This window comes from Phacochoerus africanus, chromosome 11 (assembly GCF_016906955.1).
Source record: "Phacochoerus africanus isolate WHEZ1 chromosome 11, ROS_Pafr_v1, whole genome shotgun sequence".
In the NCBI taxonomy this organism is placed as follows: domain Eukaryota; kingdom Metazoa; phylum Chordata; class Mammalia; order Artiodactyla; family Suidae; genus Phacochoerus; species Phacochoerus africanus.
Window position 1 is genome coordinate 66,391,798 of NC_062554.1, and position 12,154 is coordinate 66,403,951.

The 12,154-nt window shown below is 46.0% G+C and overlaps 1 protein-coding gene across 10 annotated transcripts in view; it reads left to right on the forward strand.

Annotated features, from left to right (window-relative positions):
• SRGAP2 (SLIT-ROBO Rho GTPase activating protein 2) overlaps positions 1-12,154 on the forward strand; it is a 276,234-nt gene that overhangs the window by 234,273 nt on the left and 29,807 nt on the right. For 9 of the 10 annotated variants that reach the window (XM_047752470.1, XM_047752469.1, XM_047752471.1 and 6 more), the window contains exons 15-16: positions 8,802-8,879; positions 9,854-9,988. In XM_047752470.1, the coding sequence (XP_047608426.1) occupies positions 8,802-8,879; positions 9,854-9,988 (213 nt within the window). Of the gene's footprint in view, positions 1-8,801; positions 8,880-9,853; positions 9,989-12,154 lie in introns of those variants that run through there. The other variant, XR_007130747.1, reaches the window with a different exon arrangement.

The window sequence follows — 12,154 nt, forward strand, 5'->3', positions numbered from 1 at the left end:
GAAAGACATCATATGTTTTGACCCCAAATCCCATTGCTACTTACCACACTCTCTTTTCTAGCTTGAGAGTAAGTTTTAAATTATAGCTGTTAGGTGATTAAGTCTAGCTGGTCTGATGCAGTGACGGTGGTTTTGCCATTACTCACCGTCTTTGCACGCGTTGGTATCTCCCACTGAACAGCCTGGACCATTATGTCACATTGGCTTTCTGCATCAGCTTGCTTTGGAAACAGACTGCTTTTATAATGTTGCCGTGACTCCTAGTAATATTCACTTTTTTATTATTATTATTCTGGTTTGATCTCACCAGATACAGCATCATCAGAGCTCAGTTAGTACCTGGTCTTAAAATTGTAGCCGACATTCAAGGGTCTGCAGGGGCTGGCTCCTTCTCAACCTAAGTCAAGTTACCTATCTTCTGTTTGGACAAAGCTGAATCTCATAAACTTCATTTGTCACCAGCTTGTCAGCTGGTTGGACAGAATTTAGGGAAAGAGATGAATTGCCAGAGAATCAGTCTCCCACTATAAGCATATATAGAAAGTGTAGATATCTGCAAGAACTGTGAAGAGTTCTTGGAACACGGCATCAGAAATTATTTTTTGATGCTGTTCTGTCTAGTTATAGGAAAAGTGACAGAATGACCTTGGTCATTGAAGGAGGTCTAAAGAGATCTATAGATGATTGTGGGTCTCAATTCAAAAGTAGTCATTCTCAGAGTTCCCATCGTGGCTCAGTGGAAACGAATCTGACTGGCATCCATGAGGATACAGATGTGATCCCTGGCCTCATTCAGTGGGTCACGGATCCGGCGTTGCCATGAGCTGTGGCACAGGCCGGCGGCTACAGCTCCAATTCTACCCCTAGCCTAGGAACCTCCATATACCATGGATGTGGCCCTAAAAAGACACACACATGCAGAGAGTAGCCACTCTCTCTTCCTTCCTCTCTTCCAGTAAACTGGGACATGGCTTGGATTCATTTTTGGAATAGTAATTATTTTAGCATGCTTACATCTTATCCCATTCTAATCAGCTACAATCTTTCCATTGTATCTCCTCCATTCACTAGAAGTAACAGAGTTGTATAGCGATCCTGAACAGTCAACAAATATTTACCAAGTCCCTGATCACGCTGGGCGCCACGCATTGCCAAATAGAAAAACAAAAACAGGGATAATATACTGTTCCTGTCCTTACCTAGTTTTATGGTGCAACTGGGAGAAAATAAATAAGCAAGTAAAAAAGTGAAATAAAAAGAGATAAGCTGTAGTAATTCAGAATAGTAGTCTCGGAAATTTCACAAGATGGTAATGATTAATGGCCAAGCAGTTGGCAAAGATAAGTCCAAACTGAGTTCAGTCCAAACTGAGTTCAGATGAGGAAGAATTATTTGTGCCTAAAGGACAGTAGGCAGAAGAGTGTCTGAACTCTGATCCTTTTATCCAAACATTCTGTTCATTCATTCAGCAAGTGCACATCTTCCTTATAATGGAGTTACATTCTGATAAACCCATTGTACTCTGAAGATATCTTAAGATAAAAATGCATTTAGGTAACAAGTGCTGGAGGGGTTGAGGAGAAAAAAGGGAACCCTCCTGCACTGTTGGTGGGAATGTAAACTGGTACAGCCACTATGGAGAACAGTTTGGAGATATCTTAGAAATCTATACATAGAACTTCCATATGACCCCGCAATCCCACTCTTGGGCATATATCCAGACAAAACTCCACTTAAAAGAGATTCATGCACCCGCATGTTCATTGCAGCACTATTCACAATAGCCAGGACATGGAAACAACCCAAATGTCCATCAACAGATGATTGGATGAGGAAGATGTGGTATATATACACAATGGAATACTACTCAGCCATAAAAAAGAATGACATAATGCCATTTGCAGCAACATGGATGGAACTAGAGACTCATACTGAGTGAAATGAGTCAGAAAGACAAAGACAGATTCCATATGATATCACTTATAACTGGAATCTAATATCCAGCACAAATGAACACCTCCACAGAAAAGAAAATCATGGACTTGGAGAATAGACTTGTGGCTGCCTGATGGGAGAGGGAGAGAGTGGGAGGGATCGGGAGCTTGGGGTTATCACATACAACTTGGAATAGATTTACACGGAGATCCTGCTGAGTAGCATTGAGAACTACGTCTAAATACTCATATTGCAACAGAACAAAGGGTAGGGGGGAAAAATGTATACATGTAAGAGTAACTTGATCCCCATGCTGTACAGCGGGGAAAAAAAAAATAATATAAAATAAAATGCATTTAGGGAGCTCCCGTTGTGGCTCAGCAGGTTAAGAAGATGGGGTTCGATCCCTGGTCTCCCTCGGTGGGTTAAAGACCCAGCATTGCCACAAGCTGCAGTGTAGGTTGAAGATTCGTCTCTGATCTCGTGTGGCTGTGGCTGTGGCATAGGCCTCAGCTGCAGCTCTGATTCAACCCCTAGCCAGGGAACTTTCATATGCTGCAGGTGTGACCATTAAAAAAAAAAAAAAAATCCATTGGGAGTTCCCTTTGTGGCTCAGCAGTTAATGATCCTGACTAGGATCCATGAGGATGCAAGTTGGATCCCTGGCCTTGCCCAGTGGGTTAAGGATCCGGCGTTGCCATGGGCTGTGGTGTAGATCGCAGACATGGCTCGAATCTGGTGGTGTTGTGGCTGTGGCTGTGGTGTAGGCTGCCAGTTGCAGCTCCAATTCGACCCATAGCCTGGGAACCTCCATATGCTGCAAGTGCGGCCCTAAAAATAAAGTCCATTTAGGAGTTTCCCTGGTGGCTCAGCAGGTTAAGGATCCAGTGTTTTCACTGCTATGACTCTGATTACAGCTGTGGCCTGGGGCTGTGGCCCGGGTTTGATCTCTGACCCAGAAACTTCCCCTTGCCATGGGTGCAGCAAAAAAAAAAAAAAAAAAAAATGCATTTAATACACCTAACCTACCTAACATTATACACGAACCTATATAGCTTCGCCTAGACTACCTTAAATATGCTTAGAACACTTATATGAGCCTACAGTTGGGCAAAATCATCTAACATAAAGCCAATATTTTAATGAAGTGTTGAATATTTCATGTAATGGATTGAATGCTATACTGACAGTGGAAAGCAGAATGGTCATAAGTGTATCAGTTGTTTAACCTCATGTTTGCATGGCTGGCTGGGAGCTGCGGCCCTTGCCTGCCGTCCAACATCACATCAGAGTACTAGACCGCGAGTATCAGTAGCCCAGGAAGAGAGCAAAATTTTAAGGAGTTCCCATCATGGTGCAGTGGTTAACAAATCCGACTAGAAACCATGAGGTTGCTCAGTGGGTTATGGATCCGGCATTGCTGTGAGCTGTGGTGTAGGTGGCTCGGATCCTTCGTTGCTGTGGCTACAGCTCCGATTAGACCCCTAGCCTGGGAATCTCCATATGCCGCGGGAGCGGCCCTGGAAAAGGCAGAAAGACCAAAAAAAAAAAAGAGAGAGAGAGAGAGATCAAAATTTTAAGTATCACTTTAAAACCATTGTAAAGTCAAAAAGATGTAAGTGAAACATCCATCATAAGTCAAGGATCATTTGTATACAGTACCTATGGGTTGCTCGTTGTGTGCCAAGAAAAAATGCCTGTCTTCATGAACCTCACTTTCTCCTGAAGGACCAATAAGCAGATGATCTGTTGATGTATTTATTTATTTATTTATTTTTGTCTTTTTGCCATTTCTTGGGCCGTTCCTGCGGCATATGGAGCTTCCCAGGCTAGGGGTCCAATCAGAGCTGTAGCTGCCAGCCTACACCAGAGCCACAGCAATGTGGGATCCGAGCCGCTTCTTTGACCTATACCACAGCTCACAGCAACGCCGGATCCTTAACCCACTGAGCAAGGGCAGGGATCGAACCCGCAACCTCATGGTTCCTAGTCGGGTTCGTTAACCACTGCGCCACAACAGGAACTCCCTGTTGATAAATAAATATACAATATATCCGATGTTGGGGTCATGAAGGAAAGTAAAGCAAGGTGGGGAGATGGAGAATGGAGAGCGGACACTGGTAGGCAGATTATTCAGGGGAAAGGTCTTATGTCACCTAAGAAGGTGATATTTGAGCAGTCCTAAAGGAGGTGAGGGGGTTAGCCATGTGGGTGTCTGAGGAAGGGTGTTTTGGGGAGAAGGAAGATCGAGTGCAGAGGTCCTTGGCATGTGCTGGGACCAGCTGGCAGGATGCCAGTGTGGCTGGACTGAGTGAATGAAGAGGCGAGTGGCAGGAGAGGAAGCTGGGGGCCAGCGTCTTAGGGTCGGCTACGGTCGGGGTTTAGATTGTATTCTAAATGAGTTGGGGAGCTGTCGGGGAATTATGCTCTTCCTAAAGGATCCCAGACTGCTGTATAGCGATCAGATCATAGGAGGAAACACGAAGCTACTGTAGCCCAGGGAAGATGTGGCAGTGGCCTGCCTACGGCATTAGCTGTGGAGTCATTGAGAAGTGGATGAGTTCTGGATATTGTGGCTTGAATGTGCCCGTCCCTGCCCCTCTACTGGCACAGCACAGGAGGAAGCCAAAACTTAGCACGTTTCTGTAGTGAGGCTCTGGAGAAACAAGAAAGCTCACATATTGATAATGGGAATGCAAACTGGTGTGACCCTTTTGGAGGAGAACTTGGCAACATGTAACAAAACTGCATATGCGCTAATCTTCTGATCCAGCAGTCCTTCTGGGAATCTACCGTGAAGATACATCTCCAACAATAGGAAAGTACACATACACAAGATTATTTATTACAGCATCATTTTCAGTTGCAAAATATTGAAAGTAACCTGGAGTTCCCATCTTGGCGCAGCAGAAAAGAATCTGACTAGGAACCATGAGGTTGCAGGTTCCATCCCTGGCCTCGCTCAGTGGGTTAAGGATCCGGCGTTGCCATGAGCTGTGGTGTAGGTCGCAGACGTGGCTCAGATCTGGCCTTGCTGTGTCTGTGGCTGTGGCCCCAGCTACAGCTCTGATTAGACCCCTAGCCTGGGACCCTCCATATGCCGCGGGTGCGGCCCTAAAAAGACCAAAAAGAAAAGAAAAGAAAGTAACCTAAATACCATACATAAAAGAATAGATGAATAAACTATAGTATAACCACACCCTGGAAGACTGCGCAGCCATAGAAAAAGAATGAGGAAGATCTCCATGAAATGACATGAAGAGATTTCCAGGCTATATTATCAAGTGGAAAAAAGCAAAATACTAAAGAGTATCTGTAGCATCCTGCCTTTTGTGTAAGAAAGAAGATGTAAGATGATACATGTGTGTTCTCACTTTGACAGGCAGGATGAATCTGGAAACTAATGTTTGATTGGTTATCTACAGGGACGGGAAAGGGTGAAAAAGAATAGGGGAATGGGAAATGGAGAGGAGTGACTTTTCTCTGTTTGCCTTTTGTGTAATTTTGACTTTTAAAATGACACTGGTGTTCCCATACTCAAAAGATAAATAAACAGATATTTAAAACAAGGATGTGGGTAAAACCCCAAAAGGAATACTAACAGTAACAACTAAACATAACTGAATTACAAGTGAATAACATAGCCACTGAGGAAATGAGGAAGAAAATAATCCAAGAGTCTTTGGAAAACAGTATTTTTGATGATACTCTGTAAGTCTAACACCAAAAAAACCCATGCAAATAAGGTACATAATTTTTTATCACAGGGTTGTGAGCTCGCAATTCTGAAGCCATTTTATATGTGTTGCGGGATTGAGGAAGGAAATGTATTGTTGATTCTAAGAAAGGAAAATAAAAGCTCAGTACATAGTCACTGTTCACAAAATGTTTGTTCAATTACATTGAACTTTTTCCCCAAATAGGGACTCAGGGTATTCCTGAACTCCTTGAAGATGATGGATAAAATGTTTGTATATGTACATTTAATGGGGACGGTGTCCATAACCTTTGTCAGCCCCTAAAAGGTCTGCGGCCAGAATTTACAACATCCTTGCTATCTTCATTTTCCCTGAGAGGTAGATGGGGTATGGGAGGTAGACCAGAAAGCTGAGGCTCTTCTGTAACCAGCACATAGGGATGATGGGGGAAGACTTAAAGCAAGACAAGGGAGGTGAGGAACAACTGAGACTCAGGATGCAAAACCCCCACCCTTCTCATGAGTCACGTGAACAGGGGGCGGTGCCATCATTTCAACAATCCTCCAGGAGAGCAACTCATGGCAACAGTTGAATCCATCCCACAATGGCAGGTTTTGTGCCATTTCCAAATAACTTGGCCAAGTCCGATTGGCTGTATACTTTGATGTGGGTGTGCACTAAGGAAGAATGAGAAAGGTCATGGATGTGTTAGCTTGGTTATGTGAGCTCTTACCTGCATTATAATAAAAAGGAGTTCCCATCGTGGCGCAGGGGAGACGAGTCCGACTAGGAACCATGAAGTTGCGGGTTTGATCCCTGGCCTTGCTCAGTGGGTTAAGGATCTGGCGTTGCCGTGAGCTGTGGTGTAGGTCACAGACGCAGCTCAGATCTGGTGTTGCTGTGGAGTAGGCTGGCGGCTGCAGCTCCAGTTCAGCTCCTAGCTTGGGGACCTCCACATGCCACGGGTATGGCCCTAAAAAGACAAAAAGACCAAAAAAAAAAAAGTCAGCCGCTTTTCCCTTTCACTTTCTAGAAACTGACCACTTATTAATGCTCCTACTTTCAGAATCATCAGATTAGACACTCTACAGAGTCTGGCTATTGAGCAAGAATATTTGTTGGGCCTTCTAAAGCATAGATTCTCAAGGGGAAACAGAAACCAGGCAGAAAGGGATCTCAGGCCTGCTGCCTGATTTCTAGTAAGCTCTCCTCTGATTTCTTCCTGTCCTGGGCCCAGGGTCCAGAGCAGCTTGTCCTTGATGCACAATCTACCAAAAAGGACCCAGATGAGCCTCTCTCAGCAAGCTGTTGGCTCCAGCAAAGACACTGAGTAGGCTGGTCCCTGAGATGACGTTTCCTCATATTATACTGTGTTTTCTGCAAGTCACTGAGTATGTGACTATTCCTATCAGAACCTTGCTGTTTACATGCTGTGTTGATATGACATGATCTGGCTGTTAACATCCCATTGGTAGCTAAGCTGGTGCTGTTCCACTGGCGTCTTAACATTGCCTGCCATTCTGTGAGGAATATTCTGGAGATTTCCTTAGAGGAACAGACAACTTAAGCCTCATTACAAGCCAGGCAGTTAAATTCCCCCTGCTTACTTCTTACCATTGCTTCAGTTGGATTCAGGCTTCAGTCCTGGCCTGTGTGGTTTACTTCAAAAGTCAACTGATAGGAGTTCCCATCGTGGCACAGTGGTTAACAAATCCAACTAGGAACCATGAGGTTGCGGGTTCGGTCCCTGCCCTTGCTCAGTGGGTTGACGCTCCGGCGATGCTGTGAGCTGTGGTATAGGTTGAAGACGCGGCTCGGATCCTGCATTGCTGTGGCTCTGGCGTGGGCCGGTGGCTGCAGCTCTGATTAGACCCCTAGCCTGGGAACCTCCATATGCTGCAGGAGCGGCCCAATAAATGGCAAAAAGACAAAAAAAAAAAAAAAAGACTGATAGAATTGAGTCACCAAGAGAGGAGTCCTAACACAGTGGGCAAAATGTAGCTTTTTTTTTTTTTCTTTTGTTTATTCAAAAAGGAAGTTTGTTTGAAATTCAAAATTTTCAATGGATTGTGCCATGTTGAAGAGACTCTGATCAAATCCCCAAGATTGAGCCACAGGGCTCTTGAGGGAAACTGGGCAGGCCTGATATGATGAAAGATGCTAATTCAGTCAGGCCCCCGGGCACATGCTGCCTGGATCCCTCCCAGTTTGGAGTTGGGCGTGTGGTGCTTTCGGTAACCAAATCCGCATTTAAACTGACAAATGGGATCCCTCCCTCTCGGCATGTTCCCTCCAGGAGTCCCCACAAGCCTGGCCTTGGGGAATGAGTACATGACTTGCAGCCAGGAGGCCTGGGTTTGGGTGCCGGCTCTGGTTCTCGTCACCTACATCACCTAAGGCTGGTCATCACCTACCAATCCCCTCACCTAGAGAACGGGCTGGCCAGTAACCTGTCTTACATGGCTGTAAGCACGTGAGCAGTCACCGCGCCACGCGTGTGTTAGTTTTCTGCTATTATTTTTATTCTAACAAAATTCAAAAAGACAGAGATTTCATGCACATTTTCCTAGGGTGGCATTCAGGCATATTTGCCTTTAGAGTCAAGCTATAGTCAAGGGCCAGTGGCTAGTACCATGCCTGACAGTACTCTCTGGTGACTGATCACCTGTCTGTTCATGTCCTCTCTTTTTCGTAAGCAGTGAAAGCATGGTCCCTAGAATAGCTGAACAATGTTGGAACAGCGAAAGCACTAATTATGTTCTCGGAGCTTATGAAACTCCAATGGTGTCTGACAGCTTGCCTGCCATGCTTCTGGATCGCATCCTTGATCCTGGGGGATGAGAGAGTACCAGGAGTCACTTCCCCCATTGCAGCTGGAGAGAAAGAGGCCCGGGAAGGAAACTGCCTTACAGAATCGGGAGTGGTGTAGGCATCTCTTTCCTTACGTCTCTGGCTCAGTGCTTGCTTTAGGCCAGTGCCTCGTGTTCATTCTAGTGACTTTCCCACCGTCCCTGAATGGGCTCCCCCACCCCACCCCCACCCCCAGACTGAAGAGACAGGATGCTTAAGTACACACTGGCTGGGAGAGGTAGACATTCAGCTGAGCTTGGAGCTGTGGTCACGAGTTTGCTTTTCTGCCTCCTTGATCCCTTCTCCCTGTCTTTCTAGGACTGCAGCATGAGGGAATTTTCCGGGTGTCAGGATCCCAGGTGGAAGTGAATGACATCAAAAACGCCTTTGAGAGAGGTGAGCAAACAGCCTTAACGGGAAGACCAAATATTTGCCAGCCCCCTGGGATACTGGCTCCAGCCTCACCCTCCAGAGGTATCCAGAGGTACCCAGAGGTTATTAGCAAGCCATCTTGCTTCCTCTTTAGCCCAGCATCTTCTCTCTTGTAGATACCCCATCACCACCACCACCACCACCACCACCACCACACACACCCACACACCCCAAACCCTAGATATGCAGGGAGAGGCCAGGGCCCATGCCAATGTCCTCCTTCTCAGCCCCATTCCTGCTGCCTCTCTCCTGCGGATGATCTGCGCAAACCCAAGTTAACTCTGACACCTGGGCCATTTATGGCTGTGTCCACAACCCTCTGTAGCAGGGCGAGTGCGCCTGCTCATCATAAGCCCATGTATTATCTTGTGGGCTATTAAGGTAATGGGCAAGCTTTGGCAGTTTCTGTGGCTGTGATGGATATATATGGTTTCAATTTGAGGCTAGTCCTATCATTAAATCTAATTACATCTGATATGAAATTTTCCATAGGGATCCCCAATGTGATTGTTCTCCTATAAGTGTATGTCCTTCATGGTGGGCAGAGAGGCATGGGACCTAGTCGGAGGGGCTGGCCTCCCCGGCCTCATTTCCCTCCCCTAGGCGCTCAATCCCAGCCTGGCTCCATGATGCTTGTGAGAGAACCAGTGGCAGTGTTCCATCCCCAGCCCACTGGGAATGTCCCAGAGCTAGACTGGCACAAGCAAGTTTATGTTAGTGGACTCTTGTGCCCCTCCTCTGACCCCAGGGCCCCTGAGCCTGAACAGTCATTGCTTTATCTAGTCCCTGGTTGCTCTCCTCATGGCCACCATGCTGGGCAGAGAGCTGATGGACTGTGATAAAGACTTAAAGAGGCCACTTCTTCCCTACTACCTCTGCTCCGACTTATGTGTTTTTACTTCTCTCACTCTTTTTTGCGGGGGGTTGCTTGTCTACAGGAGAGGACCCCCTGGCTGGGGACCAGAATGACCATGACATGGATTCCATCGCTGGTGTCCTGAAGCTCTACTTCCGGGGGCTGGAACACCCTCTCTTCCCCAAGGATATCTTCCATGACCTCATGGCCTGTGTCAGTAAGTGTCATCCTGGCCACAGATTGGCTTCTGGGCCAGAGCACCTCATAGCAACAGATGAGCAATTTCCACGGGCTCTACTGTACGGTTAAACCTCTATTGATCGGCACTATATTTTATTCCGTTTCTCACCCCATTAAAAGTTTCTGGCCATCGCTACTTGTTTTGGAATGGTGGGATTATGAATAGGCATTTGGCCCTATCTTGTGGGTTATTGGAATTGACACCTGACAATTTTACAAAAAGGTGTGTTGTTTCTTGGGGGTTTGTCCCAACTGTATAATTTTGTCATCGTAGTTCCTTTAGCAAATTCCAATGAGTTCTCATAGCCAGATGAGAGTTTGCGTAACCAAACTTAGGATAAGTTTATGACAAAATCATCAAGAATAAAGATCCCAAGTTAATGATAAAAAAAAGTAATTTCCACAGGCTCTTTTATTCTCATAAGCTCTACAGTAATGTCTTCCTTTTTTCCTTGTCCTCAGTGAGGTTCTCGTCCTTGCTCTCACCCATACCAGGCGATGAGAAAGTGACTTTTCAGGAAGAGTCTGGACCACCAGTCAGAACTCATGGCTTTTTTCTTTCTTTCTTTCTTTCTTTGGTCTCTTCTAGGGCCGCAACCGCAGCATGTGGAGGTTCCCAGGCTAGGGGCCTAATCGGAGCTGTAGTCACCGGCCTACACCACAGCCACAGCAACTCAGGATCTGAAGCCGAATCTGTGACCTACACCACAGCTCAGGGCAATGCTGGATCCTTAACCCACTGAGCGAGGCCAGGGATCGAACCCGCAACCTCGTGATTCCTAGTCGGATTGGTTAACCACTGAGCCATGACGGGAACTGCGCTTTTTTTCTTTCTAATCCCCCTTAAACTCATTTGCTTTGCTAGGTCTTATCTTTCTTCAGTCAACTGCATTTATGTCCATATGTAAGACACAGTCCTTTTTAGCTTCTGGAAGCTTATATATTAGTATTTGTGCTTTTCATGATCCAAAAGGAGAATACATAAGTGTTACACACATTTCCTACGTGTTACTTTAAATATGGCATGGTTTACCTGCTAGATGTGTTAATATGTGTTCTTCCAGGAATAAAAGCCCTCTCTGCACATTCAAAATAGGATCTTTTCCCAGAGAAAGACAGTCTCTACTTAATCTTTAGATAAAGTGGATTACCTTAGAGATGCTCTGCCTCTTTCTCCAAAATCTGGGTCTCGGAAAGCTATTTCTGGCCATTTTGTTTAGCTCTTTACACTGGGACACCCGCTCGTTTGCTGTCCACAGAAACTTGGACTATAACATTAAGTCATCCTGGAAGCGGACCCCATTGAAATGCTGGCTTCAGAGGCTGGAGGAGGCAATGCCTTTGAAATTAAGAAAAGCTTTTCTTCCCAGATCAGCCAGGTCTTCATGTCCCCCGAGTTTCCAGTTTGATTGCTTATATGCCCTGAGCACTGTCCATCTCAGTATTCCTTTTTTTTTTTTTTTTTTGCTTTTTAGGGCTGCACCTGCAGCATATGGAGGTTCCCCGGCTATAGGCTGAATCGGAGCTATAGCTGCCAGCCTACGCCATAGCCACAGCAATGCCAGATCAAAGCCACAACTGTGACCTACACCACAGCTCATGGCAATGTCAGATCCTTAACCCACTGAATGAGGCCAGGGATCGAACCTGCATCCTTATGAATACTAGTTAAGTTCATTACCACTGAGGCACAGTGGGAACTCCCCATCTCTGTTATTCTGAGAGAGAGGCCCAGAGCACTCAGGAGGCTCGCTCTCTTGTTTACTGGTTTACCCACTATTTGTGGGAGTCCTGGTGGAAATGAGTTCTGTGGGTGCCTGACTCTATGCATGCTTCGTGCATCCGTGTCTTTTTCCAGGACTGGGCCTAGGTGGAGCGTCCTAAGTGCATGGGGGTTGTCAAGACAGTGCAAGAGACCTTGACTGCCCAACCCTCCCCTTGAGAGGTGCTCCTGATCCAGTACCTCCCATTTCTTTTTCACGTAAAGGCTTTAGTAGAAAATGACAACATCTACCTGCTACACTGTGTAAGTGGGGAGGCTGGCCCTGAGGGAGGCACAGGCCTGGGGCCATACCTGAAATTAATCTGTCCACAGCACAAGAATCAGGAAAGTTCTCCGATTTTCTCCTTAGATATCCTTGCT